The following is a 24,804-nucleotide window of genomic DNA, read 5'->3' on the forward strand; positions in this document are numbered from 1 at the left end:
TGGCCGCCTGGAATAGGGCGGCCGCTGGGGCCCTGGACCGAGTTGCGCCTTTGCGGCCTCTCCTGCGGCGACGACCCACCCGGGCTCCTTGGTTCACCGAGGACCTGAGGGTGATGAAGCGCCATAGGAGACGCCTAGAGGACAGGTGGAGGTCTTCACGCTCCGAATCTGACCGAACACAAGTAAGAGCCTATTTACGGACTTACCTTGTGGCATTAAGAGTGGCCAAACGCAGACATTGTGCCACTCTTATTGCGTCCGCCGATAACCGCCCTGCCGCCCTGTTTCGGGTGACCCGCTCTCTCTTATCGCAGAGGACGCGGGAAGCCCCTCTACAGGGCAGAGCAGAGGAGTTTGGGGAATATCTGCAGGACAAAATCGCTCAGATCCGGAGCGGATGGACCCCCTTCAGTGGACCAGAAGAGCCGCCAACAATGAGTCTTGTGAGACCACTCTGGGAGGAGTTTGCGTCTGTTGCCCCCGAGGATTTGGATAGGTTGCGTGGACGGCTGCGACCGACCACATGTTTAATGGACCCGTGTCCCTCCTGGTTGGTACTGGCATCCTGGGAAGTGACACGAGGCTGGCTACTGGGCCTGGTGAATGCCTCTTTGAGCGAGGGGTCCTTTCCTGCCGCCTTGAAAGAGGCGGTGGTGAGGCCCTTACTCAAGAGGCCTTCCCTTGACCCGATGGAGCTAGCTAATTATCGTCCAGTCTCCAACCTTCCCTTTTTAGCGAAGGTTGTAGAGAATGTGGTGGCACAGCAGTTTCCACGACACCTTGAGGAATCCGAATATCTAGACCCACGCCAGTCCGGCTTCCGGCCCGGACACAGCACGGAGGCGGCCTTGGTCGCGTTGGTCGATGATCTCTGGAGGGCCAGAGATAGGGGTTGTTCCCCTATCCTGGTCCTATTAGATCTCTCGGTGGCTTTTGATACCATCGACCATGGTATCCTATTGCGCCGGCTGGGGGGGATGGGAGTTGGAGGCACCGTTTTGCGGTGGTTCGGCTCCTACCTCTCCGACCGGATGCAATGTGTGTTGGCAGGGGGGCAGAGGTCGACTCCGAGGCCACTCACTTGTGGGGTGCCTCGGGTCGGTCCTCTCGCCCCTTCTGTTCAACGCATATGTGAAGCCGCTGGGGGAGATCATCCGTGGTTTTGGGGTGGAGTATCATCTGTACGCTGACGATACGCAGCTGTACATTTCCACCCCAGACCACCCCAACGAGGCTGTCGAGGTGATGACCCGGTGTTTGGAAGCCGTCGGGGTCTGGATGGGGGACAACAGACTCAAACTCAACCCCTCCAAGACTGAGTGGCTGTGGCTACCGGCACCTCGGTTCAGCCAGCTGACTCCATTGCTGGCCATAGGGGGCGAACAATTGCCCCCTGTGGAACGGGCGCGCAATTTGGGCGTCCTCCTAGATGCCCGGCTGTCAATGGACGACCATGTGGCAGCCGTGGCAAGGGGGGCGTTCCACCAGGTTCGCCTGGTGCGCCAATTGCGCCCCCTACTGGACCGGGATGCCCTACGCACGGTCACTCATGCACTGGTGACGTCTCGGCTGGACTACTGCAATGCCCTCTACATGGGGCTTCCCTTGGGACGCGCTCGAAGACTGCAGCTAGTCCAGAACGCAGCCGCGCGGGCTATTTTTGGGAGTACTAGGTACTCCCACGTAACACCGCTCCTGCGCGAGCTGCACTGGCTGCCTGTGGTCTTTCGGGTGCGTTTCAAGGTGTTAATCACCATCTTTAAAGCGCTCCATGGCTCAGGACCTAGGTACTTGCGGGATCGCATCCTACCACACACTTCCCTGCGACCGATTCGCTCTCACAGGGAGGGGCTCCTCCGGGTGCCGTCCACTAGGCAGTGCCAACGGGCGACACCTAGGAGTAGAGCCTTCTCTGTGATGGGCCCAACCCTCTGGAATGACCTCCCCCCCGATATCAGAACCACCACCGACTTTCTATCCTTTCGACGAAAACTGAAGACTCACCTGTTCCGTTTAGCCGGCCTGGACCATTCATAACCTCATTATACCTCTTGGCAGATATATTTTTAACTGGGTAATTTTAATTGGGTATTTTTTATGATTGTTTATATACTGTTTTTTATCTGCTTTACCTGTATAGTGTTGTATTGCCTCCTCTTCTATGTTTTTTATGTTTCCATGTTTGTAGTCTATTTTATCTATTTCACTTGACTGTACACCGCCCCGAGTCCCTTTGGGGAGAGGGGGCGGTATAAAAATCGAAATAAAAGGTAAAAGGTAAAAGGTAAAGGTTACACTCCCTTCACTGATCCTTGCTCCAGCCAATCCCTGTGTTGAGAAGACTTACATGCAAGGAAGACCAGCCTCCACTGCTGTTGCTTTGATACGGCCGCCTCGATCTGGAAGACGCACATTCATTTAGATGCATTGATGTTTCTTGACCATTTCAGTTACCCCAAGAGACTGAAAGCCTAGCGTCCCGTTGTATTTGCAGTTCTAGCCAAAATTGTCTGAGAAGAAAGTAATCAGAGACCCCATTGGAAGAGAATTGCAGAAGAAAAATGAATAGTGGCAGAATGGAGTGGGCGGTGGGGGTGGAGGAGAAGCTTCAGCAGCAAAATGACAAGAGGACACCCAGGTTGTCTCTGCAGCAGGTTGGTGTGTGTGTGAGAGAGAGAGAGAGATTGAAGTAGGATCAAGAAAATGTGGCTCTCTAAAGTGGCCAGGAAAGAGGTTCGTGGCAAGATCAGCAGGAAAGGGAGGATGGGCATCTTAACGCTATAGAATGGAGAACCTTCACAGGACTACTTTTCCAAGGCTATAGCAACAGCACTTAGACATATATACCTGTTGTGGTCCGCTGGTGGACTGTGGAGCTGGCAGCAGAGTCAGACCGTGAGGAGGTTGGGGAGTAACATGGGCCAGTCCTGGACCCGGGGGAAGGTTCAGACGAGGGCTCTGCGTCAGAGCCAGAGAGGGGGTCAGGGCCGTCTGGGAGTTGTTTGCTGCCTCTGCAGTCTCCAGTGTCTGACATCAGCCAGGCAGAGGAACAGGCTCCTTCTGTTCCCAGTGCATGCATGTGCAGAGCTGCCAGAAGGCAAGAACATTTAAGACAGAAGGGATGACTTTGGGAGTAAGGCTTGGAGGTGATTGGCCCCTCCCATAGGACATAAAGGAGGAGCAAAGGGACGTGAGCCTTTGCAGGAAGCAACTTGGTTCATGCTGGTCAGTTTACCTTCTGAAGCTCCATTTTGACTCTGTGCTCCGTGTGGCCTTGCCAAGCTGATTGCCAATTAAGTCTTTGGCAGCGTTTCAAGGAAGATAAAGATGGGTGCTAATCAGCCTTATCCTGAAAGACTTTGGCAGCCTATTGTAGGACTCTTTACAACTATTTAGGTCTCATTACCAGCTGTGAATAAAAACTCAGAACAGTACCTCTCCACAGTGCTTTTAAGCACTCTTGAGTGGTTTATAACATCAGTGAGTCAACCTTGAGCTGGTCAGGATCAAACTGCTGGCAGTCAGCAGAATTGACGTGCATACAGTATTCTAATGCACTACCACTATCCATGCAGCACCATGGCTCAAAATATTATTTCTTTTTATATATACCCATCAACCCCCCAATCCCAAGTTTAAAAAAAAGGACATGCAATTTGTAAAATAAGGCACAAAAGATGTAATTTCAGATATAGAAGCAAGGATTTTGTTTGGGAGATTCTAGAGTGGTTCGATTCTAGTTTTTCTTTAATGCAAATAAATGAAAGTTTAAATGGCAGCAGGACCTCCCACTTTGTTCACAATTGCAAATTATACTACAATTTGTGACTGTCTTATGAGAGAAACAAGAAAACATACCTTCCCAAAGTGTGGTATTTGCCTGATGAACCAACAGGTTGTTAGGTATTTTTTGTTTATGTCGATTTGGAAAAACATTAATTCACAATGAAAAAGGCTGGTTTATTTTTTAGCCATCAGCAAACATAAATGCTCCAAAACTTGAATGGATACCAGGGAAAAGAAAACAAGTGTGATTAAATATGAAATTGATATTCTTAGTAATTACATAGCATGTTCTAGGCTTTCTCTAGTATTATCTTCTTCAATCTAGAGGTCTCTTAATGGTGCATTCATTGCCGTTGCAATGGAATCCGTTCGATCCGCTGGTTGTCCTTTCTACAAAAGCTTTAGGATGCAAGAGTTCAGGATTTGGTCATTTGAGCTGGTCATTTGTGCCTCAGTGAGAACTGAATGATCTGTTTTAGTTGTTTATTTTCCTTGCTGTCGTGGTATTCTCAAGAGTCTTTACAGCTCCTAAAATCATCAATATTTTATCTATCCAACTTTGCCTTTTATGCTATGTCACAAGAAAAATACATATCTTCACATTTATTAAAAGCTATAATTGGGGTTCATTCACTTTCCTCATAAGATTATGATGCCAGCTGTTTTGCCACTAATGCTGTGTTGCCATCATGGTGGCAAGGATGGTCACCACGGTGTCAATGCAACAGGTTTCTGCTGGGGGATGGATAGCTCATCATCAGGTCCATTTTGAAGAAGAGAGAAATGGGGTTTTGGTTAAAGAGGACAGCAACAGTGAACTTAATTTTCTTCCTGTGGTTAGATTTTGGCCCCATTGAGACATCCACAGAAAGCAGGGTGGCAGGAAGCGGGGGGGTGGGAGGGTGGATGGAAAGCCAGCTTGACGTTTTCAACACAGCTGTTTTTTTTCTTGTTCGGAAAAGCACGGGTCCATTTCCTTCTATCCATTTGGGAGGAATGGATGAATGGAATGGATGAGTGTTCCACCCATTTGCTCAAATCATAGCTTGGGACTGCTTTGTTACTTAGAAATTTAGGTTTAGTCAAGAAGTGTCTGCAAAAAAAGTGAGCCATCTGAGGGAAGGTTTTATGGCTCCTTGGAGTAAACGCTCAGCTAGTGGCTCAACTGAATTCCAGGCTGTGGCAACACAGAATAAGTTCAAGTTAAAGATGCTGAAGAATGCCGGGAGCATCTCATCACAATGTTCAACAAGGATGCAATCCGATAAGCTAAAAATGCTTCCAGTCTAAGGAATTCCTTTACCCCCATAGAATGGGGTCCTGAACTACCTTTCCCACAATGTCTGAGTAAAAGTCTCTGTGTTCCTCATTGTTTGAGTTCCACAACTCATCTAATGTTCGTCTTCAATTTTTTAGTGTTGGATAAGGCCCAGGAAGACCCTGTGACCCCTGGGTTTATAATACGGGGGTGGGGGGGGAAGGCATGTGAAGACTAGAGGGTCGTTTCACTGCCCATGTCCTGGGGGTGCTGTCTCTCGGTGTCGGTATCTTCATAATTGGATCCCATCTCTATCTTCACCTGGGGTACCGTACAGATGGGGCTTCGAGAATAGCTAAAGGCTGGAGAAGATGGGCAGGAAATCTTCAAATGAAGTGTAATACTACAAGAAAGGCAAATAAATTGGAATTAGGAATGATCTCAGACAAGAAGCTGCAGTCAAACAATATTATTTCTTTGCCCTTTATTTCTCTCTAACCTGGCAAGCAAAGATGGTGCCATGGCATAGAAACTAAAACTTTTAATCTCAGTGAGAGAAAATAGATTAAGCAATTTTTCCAGTCAGCTCCAGAACTGTCCAGATTAATTTAAAATTCCACTTTACTCGGGGACAGTGTAAGACATTTCCCATCTCTTCCTTGCTATTTATATGTTACTATTCTTATGTTTTCCACTTTTCCTAATGTTCTCAATCTCTCCTTGAGAACAAGTGGGGTGTAGTAATTAAAGGTACCAGGATAAAAACCAGGAGCCTGTGAATTCTTGCTTCGAATCGGTTAATCTCTTGCCACCTCAGGAAAAAAGCAAGGAAAACCCACTTCCAAAGTGTGGCAAGAAAACAGCAGGAACGTGTCCAGATAGTTGCCGAGAATCAACTGGCTCAGAGGAATACCCCCTCCTTATTTTTAAAGCATTAATTTCTAAAAATAGCTATGTTTTACGACATCTCAAAACGAACAATTTTTTGATTATTGTTTAGTGGATGGTTGTCTGTTTTAATAGAAGGCTGGGGTTTTATCTTGAAAGAGGAGAACTGTACATACCCAACTGCTAGGATTGGGGCAAAGAATAAAGAATAATAATAATAATATTGAATTTATTAGCCGCTCCCTTTCCAGGCAGGACTCGGGGCGGCGTACACTAGAACATATAAAACATAACACGTGTGTACAAACACATAAACATACATATATACAAGACATACATGCACGGAGGAGGTTAATAAATTACAACATTTAGACAATTAAAACCATTAACATACCCCAATAATAAAACCCAATATACAATAAAAATTTAAAATTTAAAAGACAGTCGGGGAATACGAAAAAATTACGGTTGAGCCAGGCCAGATAATTGAAAAAGGTGGGTCCTCAACTGTACGCGGAAGGAGCGGAGATCGGAAATAATCCTGATGTCACGGGGGAGGTCATTCCACAGGGCTGGGCCCATCACAGAGAAGGCTCTGCTCCTGGGTGTCGCCCCCCGACACTGTTTGGTGGACGGCACCCGGAGAAGTCCCTCTCTGTGTGAGCGAATTGGTCGTAGGGATGTGTGGGGCAGGATGCGATCCTGCATGTAACTAGGTCCTGAGCCATGAAACGCTTTAAAGATCATAATCAAAACCTTGAAACGCACTCGGTAGACCACAGGAAGCCAGTGCAGCTCGCGCAGGAGAGGTGTTACAGGGGAGTATCTAGTCCTCCCCATAATCACCCACGCGGCCGCGTTCTGGACCAACTGTAGTCTCCGAGTGCATCTCAAGGGAAGCCCCATGTAGAGAGCATTGCAGTAGTCCAGGCGAGACGTCACTAGCGCATGGGTGACTGTGCGTAGGGCATCCCGGTCCAATAAGGGGCGCAATTGGCGCATCAGGCGGACCTGATGGAACGCCCCCCTTGCCACGGCTGTTACATGGTCATCCATGGACAGCCGGGCATCTAGGAGGACGCCCAAATTGCGCACCTGTTCCATGGGGGCTAGTTGCATGCCCCCAATGGCCAGAGATGGAAGCACCTGGTTGAACCGGGGGGCCAGAAGCCACAGCCACTCCGTCTTGGAAGGGTTGAGTTTTAGTCGGTTGCCATCCATCCAGACCCGTACGGCCTCCAAACACCGGGACATCATTTCGACGGCCTCATTGGGGTGGTTCGGGGTGGAAATGTATAGCTGAGTATCATCAGCATACAGATGATATCCCACCCCAAAACCACGGATGATCTCGCCCAGCGGTTTCATGTATGTGTTGAACAGGAGAGGCGAGAGCACCGATCCCTGTGGCACTCCACATGTGAGTGACCTCCGGGTCGAACTCTGCTCCCCTGCCAACACACGTTGCGTCCGGTCAGAGAGGTAGGAGCCAAACCACCGTAAAATGGTGCCCCTGACTCCCAACCCCTCTAGCCGGTGCAACAAGATACCATGGTCGATGGTATCGAACGCCGCCGAGAGATCTAATAGGACCAGGATAGAGGAACAACCCCTATCTCTGGCCCTCCAGAGATCATCAACCAATGCGACCAAGGCCGTCTCCGTGCTGTGCCCGGGACGGAAGCTGGACTGGCACGGGTCTAGATAATCATTTTCCTCCAGGTGACGTGGGAACTGCTGTACCACCACACTCTCTACAACCTTCGCTAAAAAAGGAAGGTTTGAGACTGGACGATAATTGACTAGGTCCGTTGGGTCCAGGGAAGGCTTCTTGAGCAGGGGCCTCACCACCGCCTCTTTCAAGGCGGCCGGTAGAGACCCCTCACCCAACGAGGCGTTCACTAGGGCCAGGAGCCAGTCGCGCGTAACCTCCCAGGATGCCAGTACAAGCCAGGAGGGACACGGGTCCAATAAACATGTGGTGGGTCGCAGACGTCCACGCAACCTGTCCAAATCCTCGATGGCAACCGAGTCAAACTCCTCCCAAAGCGGTCCCTCAAGACTCGCCACGGGTGTCTCTACTGGACCACTGAAAGGGGCCCATCCCATCCGGATTTGAGCGACTTTGTCCTGTAGATATTTCCCAAACTCCTCTGCTCTGCCCTGTAAAGGGGCTTCCCGCGGTCTCTCAGACAAGAGGGAGCGAGTCACCCGAAACAGGGCGGCAGGGCGGTTATCTGCGGACGCAATAAGAGCGGCGCAATGTTGACGTTTGGCCGCTCTTAATGCCACAAGGTACGTCCTCAGATAGGCTCGTGCCTGTGCTCGGTCAAATTCGGAACGGGAGGATCTCCAACGACTCTCTAGGCGTCTCTTGTGGCGTTTCATCACCCTTAGCTCCTCGGTGAACCAAGGGGCCAGGATGGTTCGTCGCCGCAGGAGAGGCCGCAAAGGCGCCACCCGGTCTAGGGCCCCGGTAGTCGCACTATTCCATGCATCTACCAGGTCCTCCACTCGGGGGCGGGTCAAGTCCACAGGAGGTGGCCCAAGCTCCGTCTGGAACCTATCTGGTTCCATCAGGCGCTTGGGGCGGAACCATCTAATACCTTCCGGTTCCGCCTCCCCGCAGCGGGGGGTAGCACCAGGGAAGTCAAGCCGGAGAAGTGAGTGATCTGACCATGACAGGGGAATAATAGTTGGATCCCCTATTCCCAGATCACTCGTCCACTGGCCAGAGACAAAGACAAGGTCCAGCGTGTGGCCTCCCTCGTGAGTAGGGCCCTGAATTAATTGGGTCAGGTCCATGGCTGTCATGGAAGCCATGAACTCCCGAACCCCCTCAGACGCTTCTCCCATCGACGGCAGGTTAAAGTCCCCCATCACTAAAAGTTTGGGGGTCTCAACCGCCACCGATGAGATCAGCTCGAGGAGTTCAGGCAGGGCCGCTGATGTATAGCGAGGAGCCAGGTATACTATCAGCAGGCCCAACTGCCTCCCAGGGCCCCATCTCACGACAAGGGACTCACACCAGGATGTCTGCGGCACCGTGAACTCTCTCGGCTCCAAGTCTTCCTGGATAATCACTGCTACCCCACCGCCCCTTCCCTGGGCCCGAGGCTGGTGAAATGCTCGATAACCCGGCGGGCACATTTCCACGAGGGGTAAGCCTCCCTCGTGGCCCAACCAGGTCTCAGTTATTCCTGCGAGAAAGAAAAGAGAAGAACAGAAGAGGGGTAGGTGAAATTATTGCTTTAAAGTGAACAAACATAAGTCTTCACTGACATACTGTTTCATTGAATAGCTAGCTAATATATGCAAAATATTTACAAAAAAACTTTATACTTTGGGCATAAAAGTAGATTTTACCCCCACATACTATATACATATTTTGAAAAGCAAATCAGAGAACTAGTTTGGTGCATCAAGCTAGAAACTGGGAAACTGCAAGTTTTAATTTCACTTTGGGCATGAAGCCAATTGTGTGGTGGTGGTGGTGGTGGTGGTGGTGGTGGTGGTGGTGGAGGTGGAGGAGGAGGAGGAGGAGGAGGAGGAGGAGGAGGGAATCAGATTGTGAAAAGCACAATCAGCACTGACTTGAAGACAAAAAAAGAATAAAACTAAATAGAGATTGTAAATACAAACAACATTATTGGAAAACAAATTTCTATAACAAGTAATGCTAAAATAATTAAAATAAGACAATGTTGTTGATAGTTTTTAGCATCTGTTTACTTTTGCTAAGAAAAGGAAGCAAGATTCATAAATGTTAAGATTCAAAAGTTTGGGTTTGACAATCAAGTCAAAACTTTAAAAAATATTTGAGACTAGTTCTCCTGTTTGCTGCTTGGAGAATCCAAGCATGGGTTAACTTTGTCCATTAGCCTAGAGACTGAGTTATGAAATTGTTGACCATGCCTCCTCTGACCGGAAGGGTTCAGTTTTTTAACTGAAGCCTGAAGAGACGTATAAATTTTCTCTAGGACACTAGCCAAATTAACTCGTATTTTATGTAAGTAATATTTATTGTAGACTTTAGGTTTTTTTTCCAGGTATCTACGGAGCGTGAAGGGCAGGTGGCTTCGTTCCAACGGACTGCCTTGCTGGGCCGTTTTTAGCGCAATGTGGGTGCTATTCACAGTTAAATCGGCCGGTTCTAGTGGCAATTAATTTCCTCACCTACTGATCACCGCAGCTGAGAGCTGGTGCGGCACTCTCGTGTTGGCTACTCCGGGTGCGATCAGTCCCTACTTATTGAACGTGTCTGCCGCTGGGCTTGCCTTCGGGTGCAATTGGCCTTATTAGTCAGCCACGATCCGCTCTAATTAGCGATCAGCATCCTGCAGTAACTGCTACCATGACCACCGCTACCGTCACGGAGGGAAACAGTTTTGGAGCAGCCATTTTCTCGGCAAAACGTAAAGCGGTGTCCATTTTGGGACGAGTTTGAATTGCGCGCCATTGAGAGCCAGCCGGGGTGCAGCCGGATGATGTGTGCCAAGTCAGTGTGATGCGAAATCTCCCGAGGGTGGAGCTAACCGTCCCTTAAGGCTGGCGCCATTGTGCATGAGGATTCATCCGGCGTTTTTTCCGGCGTTTCATCTCCCGGAGCTCCTTGGTAAACCAGGGAGCCACCCGGGATTGACACCGGGTCAGAGGCCACAAAGGCACAACGCGATCCAAGGCCCCAGCGGCCGCCCTATCCCAGGCTTCCACTAGGGCTTCGGTCGAGTTGTGAGCAAGGGATTCAGGAAAAGTCCCAAGCTCCATCAGGAACCTTTCGGGGTCCATCAGGTGCCTGGGGCAAGTGCCTCTAGTCGGTTCTGCCTCCCTGCGGCGAGGGGTAGCAGTATGGAAGTCAAGCCTGATGAGGAAATGATCAGACCACGACAAGGGTTGAATAGAAATATCCCCTAAATCTAGATCATTCATCCACTGCCCAGAGACAAAAATCAGGTCGAGCGTGTGTCCCCCATTATGGGTGGGGTCTTGAATTAACTGAGTTAGGTCCATAGCTGTCATGGAAGCCATGAACTCCCGAGCTGACTCGGATGTCTCACCAATGGAAGGCAGATTGAAATCCCCCAGGACCATAAGCCTGGGGAAATCAACCGCCAATCCAGGTAAGAAATCCAGCAGCTCCGGCAGGGCCGATGAAACGTAGCAGGGAGAAAGGTACGTAACAAAAAGGCCCACCTGAGCTCCAAGGCCCCACTTCACAAAGAGGGACTCACACCCGCCTATCTGAGGCACAGTGACCTCCTGAGGTCTGAGACTTTCCCTAATAACCACCGCCACCCCCCGCCCCTGCCCTGGGCTCTCGGCTGGTGAAACGCCCGGAAGCCTGGTGGGCATAGTTTGCCAAGGGGCACACCCCTCATGGCCCAACCAGGTCTCCGTAATGCACGCCAGGTCCGCTCTACCCTCTTGTATGAGGTCGTAAATGAGGGGACACCAGCCGGAGACCAGGATCCTGTAATCCCGGGTACCCGGGGGTGCGAGAAGGGCGATGAGGGTTGGAATGCACGATCGCTCTTAAGCAGCAAACCCGCGTCCTCCGAACATCATTTGGCCCTTGGCCCCCACCTTATCTGCCTCTCCCACAAACAGTAGAGATGGTGAACCCCCCAATGGAATGGCTTAATGTCTCCCCCGGAATCCCAACCCTTCCTAGCCCTCCCAACCCACGTCTATTAATTAGTTCTGGCCTGTGCCCTGGCAGACTCCCCCCCCCCAAGCCTGTCTGAGCCATCCGAATCAACCCCCCTCCCCCCCTTAAAATTTGGTTTAAAAGCCCCTGTAAAAAACCCTTAAGAAGTCTCTTCTTCGCATGCAACCTCTCGGGATCCCAAGATCCATCATTAAGGGAATAAAGTTCTGTCACAGTATAGCATAGAGGAGAGTGGCATCAACCAAACAGGATGACATCATGGGGAGATGGAACAAGGAGATGACATGTCCACGGGGGGGGGGGCAGCTGGCAGTGCTCAAGGGGGTAGCAGGAAGCTTATGTCCATCATAAAAATAGTCGGTGTTGGGGACAATATGTAAGGGTAATGGCCAGCTGTCCAAAATCGCAGCAGATGCTAGCTTGCGAGGTGGTGAACCAGCCAGTGATGACGGCAATGAAGACAGTGGCGGCATCGGCGGCTGCTCCAACTCTGACTCCAACAGCTAAGCTCCGCCCATGCCAGCCGCACTCCCATCCATCGCCAGGGCCGTACTCCGTTGACCCAGTCCATAATATCACAGGAGGGGGGGCCAAATGGCACAGTACGGTGGCCCAGGCAATGGCAGTGATACCGGGGGGGGGCACAACAAAGGACCCCCGCACTCCAACCGCGCCCACGCCAGCTCCCGAAGCCATCTTCCGCTGGCATTAGTATCCATGCCAGCTGCCTCAGCCACTCCCCGCTGATCTAATTTATCATGTTCAGAAGCAAGGAGGAGGGGGAGGAGCAACCGGGATAACACCACGGCGTGGGGAGCGGCAGCTGTAGAGACCTCAGACTGGGCGTCCCGCTGCCACCGCCGACCATACCCACGACGGCTGCAGAGACCCCAGGCCGGGCGTCCCGCTGCAGCTGCTGACCACACCCATGCCGGCAGCCGCCGACGCTCTCCATTCTCCTTTCACCGTTAACCGCCCCATTTCACTCACGATGTTCCCGCTATAAGGCAGGACATCGCAGCTCAAGGGTATCCCCCAAGGTCCCAGGAAGTTCTCATAGCTGGACCTGGAACCAACGATGGGATAGGGTATCCCCTGCAAGCCCCAAGAAGGACAATCATCTCCCCGAAGCTCTCCTCAAACGCGACAGGACACCATCTTGGGCATGCGTAGTAGAAGAGCTTGGACCCAACATTCCTCCCCAAGGTCAGCTCATGGCTTCACCGGGCGCAGGAGATCATTCTCCCGGACTTCTGTCCGTGGCCTTCGCACCCGAGGGAGAGACAATGGCACTGTCTTGACGTTCGCAGGGCACTTCGCCGTTATGTGAAACGAACCACTTCATTCAGAAGGTCGGAAGCCTTATTCGTTTCCTTTCAACCATCAACCATGGGGCAAAAAGTGTCTTCCAACACCATTGGACGCTGGCTGAAAGCATGCATTGCCCTTACTTACGAGACCCAATCCAGGCCTGTGCCCAGGCGCATCACTCCTCATTCCACCAGGAGCACAGCCACCTCGGCGGCCTGGGCCACTCAAGCCTCGGTTGAGGAGATTTGTAGGGCGGCTACTTGGTCATCGCCGTCGCCCTTTGTCAGACATTATAAATTAGATGTGTTTGCCTCGGCAGAGGCCTCATTTGGGCGGCGGGTCCTTCAGAGGGTTCCAGTCAGAGGAGGCGTGGTCATCAATTTCATAACTCAGTCTCTAGTCTAGGCTAATGGACAAAGTTAACCCATGCTTGGATTCTCCTCGCAGTGCACATAGAAGGACCGTTCAGGTAAGTCAACGGTCGTTTACTCATTTAAGAACCCCATTTTATGCTAAACATAGTTGACAACTGACATAACTGATTACTTTTACTGTAAAAAAAAATAATGCCTGCAAACCTCTTGGTAAATTTGAGAGTTGTAAAGAAATTAAAACCAATGCCAACTAAGCGAAATGCATTTGTTACCTGCGATCTGGATCAGAATTGTTAGGGGAGGAATCAGAATGCAAAACTCCAACTGGAAGATTCTTCTGGAGGGAAAGATAAGATGCACGTGAAGGTAAGGAAGAACAAAACAGTCAGTGAAGAAAAGAGGAGAGAAGGCTGAAAAAGGCAAAACCACTTTGCCAAAAGCTTCCTTTTCCTGCATCCTCTTTGTCATGTTGAAGTAAGATTTGAAGGGAAAGGAAATTAATTGCACAAAGGCTTAAATCAACCAAGGACATGCCAAAAGCCTGAAAAATCAGTAGCCCAAGACTCTCAGGGTGTGACTGAAACCCAGGGGAACAGTCCCATAACTTTGGTGCTCAGGGCAGCCTTTTGCGTTTCCTTCCTTTCATGAACCGGCCGAGGGCACGTCCACCTGAACGTTAGAAGCCATCCTGGATCAGCTGGAACCAGAGGCATCTGCATCTAACGGCAATGCTGCCAAAAGGACAACATGCAACGAAATAAACATCTGATGCAAATACATAAGTCGGCACATTTTTGCATGCCCGTGAGCAAAGGGTCTTTGGTTTCCAACTCTCCCATGGGTTTCCCTAGGATTCGTGTGACTCATCATTGGGTAGAAGTTTTCAAGATTTCAGCCTGATTGGACGGTGTTCCACGCAAAGGACCAATAGTAGCCTGCATGCTGCCAACCCATTAGAAAACAAATCGGAATAGGTTAGTTCTAGTATTGCTCTAAATCCTAGAGATGCCACGTAGAAGCAAGTTAGGGTTAAGGTTGTGAATAAACATCAGCTACCAACCAGCTGAGTTAGTAATAAAGAACGCAACCTCTGGGGGCCCAATTGCAGCATATCTGCAGGAGAATCTTCAAGCCAGCACACAGTTTGGCTGCGCTGCCACGATTCTTGTGTAGAGAGCAAATTTCCCACATTTCTTTATGGTTGTGTTAGCAGTTCATTTTATATCTTGGTAAAACTTGAGTGTCTTACTTACTGGAAACACAATGGATACTGTTTGGGGGTTGAGGCAAGGCAGGTTCCAGTGGGACTGCTATAATAGAGGGAAACTTGGGCTGGGGAAAAAGAAAGGGGAAAAATCAGTGAGCAACTCTGTGGACAGGCAGAGTCAGAGATGGGGGCAGATCCTGGGGCTCTGAAGCAGAGGCCATCAGCCACGGAACGATATGGGCAGGGCAGGCGGAAGAGGCCTATGCAGTTGCCTAGTCCAAATATTTCCTATGATTAATCCAAAGATGGTGTGATTTAAGCTATTTCATCCGGGATTTGAGTACCACATACTCACTAAAAATATTTATTACGAATACAGTAATTTCTAAATAAAGTAAAAGGTAAAGTCTCCTTTCTATCAGACTGGATGGATCCATGTTGTTTCCTTGTTAAGAATTTTGTTGTGGCTTCTTTCCAGGACTTTCCCCCCTGATTTTCTGTGCTCTCCTGTCCAAATACTAATTAGGATTCACCCTCCCTAGTTCTTTTAAGATTAGTTGAAGATGGTTGCATGCCACCTGTTCAATATTGAGAACATTGGAGGTGGGGGTGGACAAATGAGGCGGTACAGCTTTAGTTCAAACGCTTTATTAACATCACTAGCTAACCACAACTGCTCTAAGCTACGAACAAACGGAACAGAGGTTTCCCCGTCTGACAGCTCCTTAAATACCCCACTGTCAGACGGCTTAGCCAATCAGTGTCCAGGGCAGCTCCCTCCTCTGGCACGAAGCTGAATACGTAACAGCACTGTCTTGCACTGGCAATTCAAAGTGCAGGGTAATTGCAAAAACGAATTCTGGTGACAATTTATTTGAAACAAATGCATTACTTTATTTACTTTATTTATTCCAAGAAGTGAAGTTTCAATTCCTTTTGCCAAGGCACCAACCTGCTCACTCTCTTGGAATACTGTGAGGCACGCTCAGCCCCTTCTTTAGGACAGGGGTCTCCAACGTTTTGGCTTTGCGGACTAGCCGGGTGTGGGAGAGGAATGGCTTTCTGTGAGCGGCAGGTGCAATGGCCATTTGTGCATGTGTGTGCGAAGCTCCATTTGAACACAAGAGGAGCTTCACACACACTTGTGAGTGCTTGCCACTTGCGCAATCCCTTGCCTGCTGTTTGCACACACAGTACCAGATCACGGCTCGGGGGTTGGGGACCCCTGCTTTAAGGCACGAATGTTCTGCCCTCTGACACACTTCCCTTGCTAGGCAGATGTCCAGGCCCTACGAATCAGTTTGTCTATTGTCAGCAGTGCATTGTTGTATAAAATCACCCCTTCCCTTCCCTGGATTTCTAACACACCTCCTCAGGGTGCCCCTCCTCGGCTCTTTGGCCTTTCTTTTTCTTTTCTTTCTTCTTGTCATCCACCTTCTCCTTTTCAGGAATGATGTTATCAATCCAAGCCAGATCATGCTGGGAAAAGACAAAGTCCAACATCTTCCGGACTAAAATTAAGGCTAAAATCTGAAAGGTGAGAAACAAAATGAAAATAAGTATCTAAGGTCACAATTGGCTGCAGCCATCACCCCCAAGCTGCTGCAAAGAGACGGTGCCGGAAAGGAAGGGATTGTGTGGCGCACAGGAGAAAGGGCGGCATTTATCAAACTCTACTCAAAAGAAGACAGGGGCTGGCCTGGAAGCAAGAGAGGAAAGCTTCCTCCTCATTGGTCATGCTGAGAGATCCCTGGGCTCTCCTGCAGCCACCAACACGGACTACTACGGTGACATCTCCCTATCCAGCGCAAAGGATTGCTTGCTGGGGAAAGGATATGGACGCTTTAGCCTTTCGTTCTTAACAGGTTTTAGAAGAAGAGGACATCAGTCTATGGGAGGCAGCTCCAAAGGAGGCCTGACAGGGCTTTCCTGGCCAAGAGGTTTTATTAAAAGGCACAGACTTTTCATGAAACAAATGGAGACTCCTTAAAAGCAGAGCCTCCTGCAGTCTTGCAACAAGTCCTGCTTGTTAGAATAGCTGCACAAGGTTGCCACGAAGCCAGCAGCCTCTAAAACAGTGGTCCCCAACCTTTCCGGCTTGGTGGACTGGAAGGAAAGGGGGAGAGGGAAAAGAGGAAATGGTCCTGCACACGCTCTCATCCGCAGCCCCAGTTGCGCAAGCAGTGGGCATTCACCCACATGCATGAAGCTCCATTTGTGCAAGCGGTGGGCATGCCCGCCACTCGCACAAATGAAGCTGGGTGTGCACTCGCCTGCAACTTGTGTCGCCAATTGGTTCCAAAGGGGCCGTGACCCAGGACTGGGCTACAACTCAGAGATGGGGACCCCTGTTCTGCAAGAAAGCTGAGCTTTGCATTGCATCCCCTCAGCCAGGCGCCTCTGCAAAAAACAGGCATGTAAGTTGGGTGCTGCTGGGCCTGGAGCTGGGTGAGGAGCAGGCCACGGCCTGCATGTCCCTTGGGGTGGCTGGATGGGAAGTAGGCCTCGGCTTGCAGGCTACACATGCCCTCCATGTGCTGGTCACTTCTGCTGGCCATCTTTAGGCTCCCTTGCCTGGCTGAAAGGCCAGCTTTGGAGCAGGCCGAGGCTGGGAGAACCTGGAGGGATGGGGGTGGGGGGGAAGATGGAGGGGGAGGGTAAATGCTGCCATCTCCCTGCAGTTGGTTATGAAGCTGAAGAAGGTTAGGGCCATTTAGGCCATTTAGAAAGTTAGGAAGACATGATAGCAGTCTTCCAATATCTCAGGGGCTGCCCCAAAGAAGGGGGAGTCAAGCTGTTCTCCAAAGCACTTGAGGGTAGAACAAGAAGCAATGGGTGGAAACTAATCAAGGAGAGAAGCAACTTAGAACTGAGGAGAAATTTCCTGACAGTTAGAACAATTAATCAGTGGAACAGAAGTTGCCTCCAGAAGTTGTGAATGCCCCAACACTGGAAGTCTTTAAGAAGATGTTGGAAAGCCATTTGTCTGGAAGGGTATAGGGTTTCCTGCCTAGGCAGGGGGTTGGACTGGAAGACCTCCAAGGTCCCTTCCAACTCTCTATTGTATTGTATTGTATTTTAGCAGCTGTAACCTTGAAAGTGGGTCGTAAGTACCCTTTAGAGGATCTGTTGAAACTTCAGTCGCTAAGCAACCAGTTGTAAGTTTAGGATTATCTGTCTTGGATGTTTATAACCCATATTTTGTAAGCCTAATGATTTTTACAGATGGATCCATAATATGTCAGGAGTTTCTAAAACAGGCTTTAGGAGCCACACAGTTCACTGTCAGCTCTAAGGGTTGACCTTCTCTCTGCAAAGTAGCTCTTGTTTTGTTTCGCTCTACTGGACTTGATGGAAGGTGGGAGACCTGCATTTCCCCAAGGAAAACCCGAGGAGAAGGCCTGCTCCTCCCGTCCGCTGGTGGAGCACTACGCTTTGGGCCAGAAATCACTTAAGAGTCATCAAGGCCCTGGACGAGGAGCGGAGAGAAGCACGTTCTGGTCCTCCTTTAGGTCAACCGGGGACCGAGGCCGGAAGAATCCCTGCTTCTCAATCCAAGAGCCAGAGATGAAGGCGCCTTAGGGGCCATGTTGAAAATGGTGGGCTACGAGCCCTCCCTCAACCACAGACTTCATGAATTTGGCTTCCTCTTTCTCAGCCTTCCTAGACTAGCAAGTAGCACCAACCTGCCTTAGGTTAGCTGGCATCCATAACCTTCAATCCTGCTTCAGGCTGCTGCTGATTGATTTAAGAGTGGATCTCCACCAAAGAACACATCGTTCGGACCAAGATTCATAGGTGGCCCCAGAGCAGGTTTTGACACGATACGGAGGTGCCTACCATCACAGGGAAGATAATGGCTGCCACTGTGGATTTCAGGATCCAGAGGATGGCCAAGCAGATAATCTGAGTGGTAGTGAACAGATGGATTTTTCGAAGGGGCACATGACGCAGGTAGGCATAATCTGGCTGGTGTTTGGCCGGCATCAAGAAGAGTTTGCAGCGCTCCCAAAACTATTAAAAACCAATGAAACATTAATACTGGTTGCAGGGAAAAAACACTGGAGAGAGGTAGAAGCAGATGTTATTGCCAGCTGCATCTAAGAAAGTGTATTAAAACAGGATTTTTACCAAGAATATCCCAAGGCTTAAAAAGCGCAACTGAAGTACGAACCCACACAACACGTATGCAAAAAACACAGGCAGAGCTTTGATTGTGCTCTCCATTGTGGTTGCCATCTTGATCTTTTGCTTGTGTCCCTGATCGCTACAATTCTTTCCTTGACCAGATGATGAAGCTAGAGAACCAACTTTTATAAGGCACTTAGCAGTCTCTGCTTTCTTACCCTGTTGTGTGGAGTTGAGGAGGTGCACTGCAATGCCATTCCAGACTAAGTCAAAGGTGGGGCTTATTAGCTGTGAGGTTAGGGGAGGAGCCCTCTCATGCACGCACAATACATAAGGTCAAAATCCTGGCATACTGACTCTGCATCCTGTCCATGTCTCACCTGAATGGCCGACAAAGCTCCCTTCTCCATTCACTCTGTAGGACTGTAGGACCTGCAACCAGCGGTGACCCCGAATGAGGGAAAAGTCCCCGTGGTGCATCTAATGCCTACCATGACCAGGGTCTGAGCTTGTCTTGTGCCCTTGTTATTTCCAGGCCCTGAACTTTTAGTTATACATTTTTTACACCTGGCTGCCCAAGTCAGGCCGTCAAGTTGCCTTCCCAGTGTTGGAAGCTGTTGAGGCTTCAACTCTGAGAGAGTTGAGTGGCTCTGGGTTGGAGGGTCTCCCAGGTCTGGAGCCCTCCCCCCATCCTTAACCCTGGATTGGGCAACCCTGCTCTGACAGAGAGCCAGAGAGAGCCGGTAGACAAAGTGGGGCTCCTCCGGACTCATGGCTCCTGACGGAAGAGTAGGGATGGCAGCCATGGCCAGGAGAGACTGTGGCACCTGGATCAGGAGGATCTGCTAATGGTCATTCCTTGTGGAGGGCGTAGTAGCCAATGGCCTGGAAGGGCTGAAGAAAAAACGGCGACCAAGGCCAGGGTTAGATAAGCAGAATTCGACTCCTTCAAGATATTGGTTGGTTTCTTGAAAGGGGCCTTGTAGCTCCTAAGGGTCCTTTCCAATTTTGTCTCACCCTCCTCCACCAGGCTTAATTAAAAAACAGGAAGAAGCTCAACTTGGCAAGGTGGCTCCTTGCATGGAAATGCAGTGGTGACCGACGGCACAAACGCAAAGTTCCCGGCTGAAGCCCCCGTGTCCATACCTGAATGCCATTGAGTGAGGCCACTCCCATGTAGAGGAAGATCCCGTACAGGACTGGCATGGGGATATACTGCAGCAGAGAAAGCAAGCAGGCAGGTAAAGGAGACAGATACATATTGCTGAGTTGTCAAAGGTGCTTTTCAGAAATCAACTACTTAAAACTGCAGTGTGATACAAGTTGCCTTCATTAATTTAGTGACTGTTGGAAGCCACGTTTGCTTAACGATCAAAGGAGAAATGAGGTCATAAGTCCATTGTGGTCACAAGATTTCCAATTAGCAATCATGGCACTAACTGATCAAGTTGCCAATCCCAGTTGTGGTTACTAACTAAGGACTATCTGTACTGCACAGAATGAACTTTATTTTAAATTAAATAGCTATTAATGTTGCCCGTCATTTCAGATGGTGGTTTAAAATTCCTGGGCCATTTTCTAAATCCACATCATGAGGCTCAGATACTTTACCTTGAGAATAGGTGCCAGAAAGACCGAAATCCCAGTCAGGAGGAAGACAAGAATCCCCGTGACTCTCTGCTCCCTGTTAAAGATCAGAATAAAGAACTGGACTTCTGCCCTTGAGTGCCATGTTTACATATTTTATTAGATTCCCAGGTTGAACGACACCTTCCTGCATGCCTGATGTTGAAATACCACCCACCCCGATATCCCACAGTGTTTGTTCCAGAGGAGCTGCAGGGGTCAGCCACAAAGAGCGGAAAACAATGCTGCAGTGATGCCTATTTTCACCCAGTCCTTATGCTGCCCTGCCTGGGACCATCCATCTCTCTGCCTGGAGTCTCTCTCCAAACTGAAGTCGAAGAGGCAAGGAGGCAGCCACCAATGCCTCTTTGGGGCAGAAAAGCCCCCTACAGAGTGAAGACAGTGAAGGAAAGCATGGCAGGGCTTGGCCTGGTGGTCTTCCTACCCCGGGGGCTGCTGCTGCTGCTGCTGCTGAGTTAGCAGCCCTGAGAGAGACGGCTGTTATTGTGTCTGCCATTATCTGTGATCAGTTTTAATTTTATGTTAGCTGTTCCAAGTTGTTGTGAGACGAATAGCTGTATAAATGGATTTAAATAAATAGCTGGTTCACCTTTTATAACTTTTAATAACTCAGCTGCAAATGGACCTAATACTTCTGCCTCCTAGTTTCCTCACATAAATGGCTGAAATTGTGCTACCACATTTAGTGTTTCCAGTAGTTTATATCACAAATCCAATGCACACATAAAATAAAAATGACATTAGAAATTTTAAAAAATGTATTTACAGAACATTCAGATCCCCTGTTTCAACAATTGTTCCCAAATTTCATAGCTTTCCTAATGCTGGGGATGAGGCAGAGGTGGGTTGCTACCAGTTCGCACCAGTTTGGGCGAACCAGTAGTGGAAATTGGGACTGAGTTGCTGAACCAGTAGGGACGGCAGGCTGGCCCAGCCCACGAACCGGTTCCCCGCCCCCCCCCCCATGTCGTTGCCTGCATGTGTTTTAGGCATTTTATAATGTTCTGCGCATGCTCAGAACAATTTACAGGCAACTGAGCATGCACAAGCAACAGGTGGCGGGCGCGAGCGCAAAGCGAACCAGCAGTAACGCCAGCAGCAAACCACTCCTGGGATGGGGGGACACTGTTCCAGAGTGAGGGGTCTTCTTCGGGGCTCTCCGAGGTTGGTTGTTTTCTTGCAGATGTTTCATTGCTCAAACTAGGTAACATCATCAATGTTAGTAAGGAGTTGGGTTTGCTCTCAAGGGTGTGTCCTAGTGGCTGCCCTATCAGTGTTGATGGAGGGGGGTGGGTGGGTGTCTTAGGGGTTCTTTGCTTGGGCTATTTTTACTTTTGGCTTGTTTGGCAGTTCCTTGACTGGGGCATTGTTTACTTGGTTGTTGATCTGAGGTTACTCTTGGCTATCCACTGTCCTCTGCAGAACACAGGTGATTCTAGAGAAAGGACTCAACTGCAGCACAGGTGATGCCAGTCACCTGGAACTTTTTGCAGTCCTAAAAAGAGCATTCAAAGCTACTGGAATTCCCACAGCGGTCCAAGAAAACATCAGATAAATGGAGGCAACGTCTAGAAGCCAAAGTACTTCCACAAATACAACGCAAAATATGGAACAGATATGTAGATGACACCTTCACCATATTAAAAAAGAAGGAATTAGAAAACACCCACAAAACCATCAACAACATTTTTAAAGGAATCCAGTTTACTATAAAGGAAGAAAACAACAACTCGCTACCCTTCCTGCACATCCTGATCAGCAGGGACCACAATGACAAACTAGAAAGACAAGTCTACAAAAAAACCATCCACACCAACCAAGGGCTCCACGACCGAAGCAACACCCCCAACCTCCCACAAGAGAAACTACGTAAGGACTTTGTTTAGAAGAGCACAGACTCTCCGTAGCAACCCAGATCAGCAGAAAAAAGGAAATATACAAGTTAATTCCAACAAAATGGATATCCATGCAACTTTATCAAAAGGTGCCTGACCACTCAGTCCAATATAGCACAACCAACACAAGCCCCCAAAAGAATAACACCGCCATACATAAAGAACATTTCGGAAACCACTAACAAACAACTACTGCCACACGGAATCAATGTGGCACACAAGCCAACTAAAGCCCTTCAAAGCACCCTAAGCAAATCAAAAGACCCAGCAGCCCCGGAAGAAAACACATTACATACACTGTAAGGACTGCAACAACCACCACACAGGACAAACAGGCAGAAGACTGCAGGCGTCATCCATGAACACCAACTGGCAGTCAGAAGACAGGACGGAAACACATAGACAGACTTTGCCATAGTTTCAATTATGAATTTGAATTTGAATTTGAATTTATTAGATTTGTTAGCCGCTCCCTCTCCACGAAGGGACTCGGGGCGGCGTACAATAAATAAAAACATATATTATACAATTAAAACATTTCACGGAGGAGGTATCAAAATCGCATAATACAATACATAGGAATAGTAATAATAGGATTAAAAATTAAAATACCCCAATATAAAATTACAAATTTAAAAGATTGCCAGGAGGATAAAGATGGAACTATAATTGAGCCAGGCCGGCTAGTTGAAAAAGGTGGGTCTTGAGTTTTGAACGGAAGGAGCGGAGGTCAGAGGTAGTCCTAATGTCGGGGGGAGGTCATTCCAGAGGGCTGGGCCCATCACAGAGAAGGCCCTGCTCTTGGGCGCCGCCCTCTGGCACTGCTTAGTGGACGGCACCCGGAGAAGTCCCTCTCTGTGAGAGCGAATTGGTCGTAGGGATGTATGGGGCAGGATGCGATCCCGCAAGTAGCTAGGTCCTGTGCCATGGAGCGCTTTGAAGATGGTCATCAACACCTTGAAACGCACCCGATAGACCACAGGGAGCCAGTGCAGCTCGCGCAGGAGAGGTGTTATATGGGAGTATCTGGTACTCCCCATAATCACCCGCGCGGCCGCATTCTGGACCAACTGTAGTCTTCGGGTGCATCTCAAGGGGAGCCCCATGTAGAGAGCATTGCAGTAGTCTAGGCGGGACGTCACCAGCGCGTGAGTGACTGTGCGAAGGGCATCCCGGTCCAATAGGGGGCGCATTTGGCGCACCAGGCGAACCTGGTGGAACGCCCCCCTTGCCACGGCTGCCACATGGTCATCCATGGACAGCCGGGCATCCAGGAGGACACCCAAATTGTGCGCCCGCTCCATGGGGGCCAGTTGCTTGCCCACAATGGCCAGAGATGGAATCATCTGGTTGAACCGGTGGGCCGGAAGCCACAGCCACTCCGTCTTGGAGGGGTTGAGCTTGAGTCTGTTGTCACCCATCCAGACCCGTACGACTTCCAAACACCGGAACATCATTTCGACGGCCTCGTTGGGGTGGTTCGGGGTGTAGATGTACAGCTGCGTATCATCAGCGTACAGATGATATCCCACCCCAAAACCACGAATGATCTCACCCAGCGGCTTCATATATGTGTTGAACAGGAGAGGCGAGAGGACCGACCCCTGCGGCATCCCACAAGTGAGAGGCCTCAGGGTCGACCTCTGCTCTCCTGCCAACACGCGTTGCGTCCGGTCAGAGAGGTAGGAGCAGAACCACCGTAAAACGGTGCCCCTTACTCCCAGCCCCTCCAGCCGGTGCAGTAGGATACCATGGTCGATGGTATCAAAAGCCGCTGAGAGATCTAATAGGACCAGGATAGAGGAACAGCCCCTATCCCTGGCCCTCCAGAGATCATATCTACCAACGCGACCAAGGCTGTCTCTGTGCTGTGCCCGGGTCGGAAGCCGGACTGGCGCGGGTCTAGATAATCATTTTCCTCCAGGTGATGTGGGAACTGTTGGGCCACCACACTCTCTACAACCTTCGCTAAAAAGGGAAGGTTGGAGACAGGACGATAATTGGCTAGCTCCGTTGGGTCCAGGGAAGGCTTCTTGAGTAAGGGTCTCACAATCGCCTTTTTCAAGGCGGCTGGTAAGGACCCCTCACCCAATGAAGCGTTCACTAGTCCCAAGAGCCAGTCTCGTGTAACCTCCCAGGATGCCAGTACAAGCCAGGAGGGACACGGGTCCAATGAACATGTGGTAGCTCGTAGTCGCCCACGCAACCTGTCCAAATCTTCGATGGCAACAGAGTCAAACTCTTCCCAGAATGGTCTCTCAAGACTTGCCTCGGGCGTCCCTCCTAGCCCACTGAGGGGGACCCATTCCCTCCGGATTTGAGCGATTTTATCCTGCAGATATTTCCCAAATTCCTCTGCCCTGCCCTGTAGAGGGGCTTCCCGCGGCCTCTGCGATAGAAGGGAGCGGGTCACCCGAAACAGGGCGGCAGGGCGGTTATCTGCGGACACAATAAGGGCGGCACAATGTCGACGTTTGGCCGCTCTTATTGCCACAAGGTATTTCCTTAGATAGGTTCGTACCTGTGTTCGGTCAAGTTCGGAACGGGAGGATCTCCATCGGCTCTCTAGGCGTCTCTTGTGGCGTTTCATCACCCTTAGCTCCTCGGTAAACCAAGGGGCCAGGGTGGTTCGTTGCCGCAGG

The 24,804-nt window shown here is 49.9% G+C and overlaps 1 protein-coding gene across 1 annotated transcript in view; it reads right to left on the bottom strand.

The window, feature by feature from the left end:
* Positions 1–3,180: 3,180 nt before the first annotated feature.
* The window catches only part of SLC4A5 (solute carrier family 4 member 5), a 105,283-nt gene continuing 83,659 nt past the window's right edge, over positions 3,181–24,804 (bottom strand). Inside the window, exons 19-24 of the mRNA XM_081961245.1 lie at positions 20,232–20,304; positions 19,767–19,835; positions 18,333–18,506; positions 15,861–16,022; positions 13,558–13,622; positions 3,181–5,447 (exon numbers count right to left, since the gene is read on the bottom strand). Of these exons, the coding sequence (XP_081817371.1) occupies positions 5,279–5,447; positions 13,558–13,622; positions 15,861–16,022; positions 18,333–18,506; positions 19,767–19,835; positions 20,232–20,304 (712 nt within the window). The 3' untranslated portion in view covers positions 3,181–5,278. The remainder of the gene's footprint in view (positions 5,448–13,557; positions 13,623–15,860; positions 16,023–18,332; positions 18,507–19,766; positions 19,836–20,231; positions 20,305–24,804) is intronic.

The sequence above is a fragment of the Natrix helvetica genome (assembly GCF_964273705.1).
Source record: "Natrix helvetica genome assembly, chromosome: 8".
Lineage (NCBI taxonomy): Eukaryota > Metazoa > Chordata > Lepidosauria > Squamata > Natricidae > Natrix > Natrix helvetica.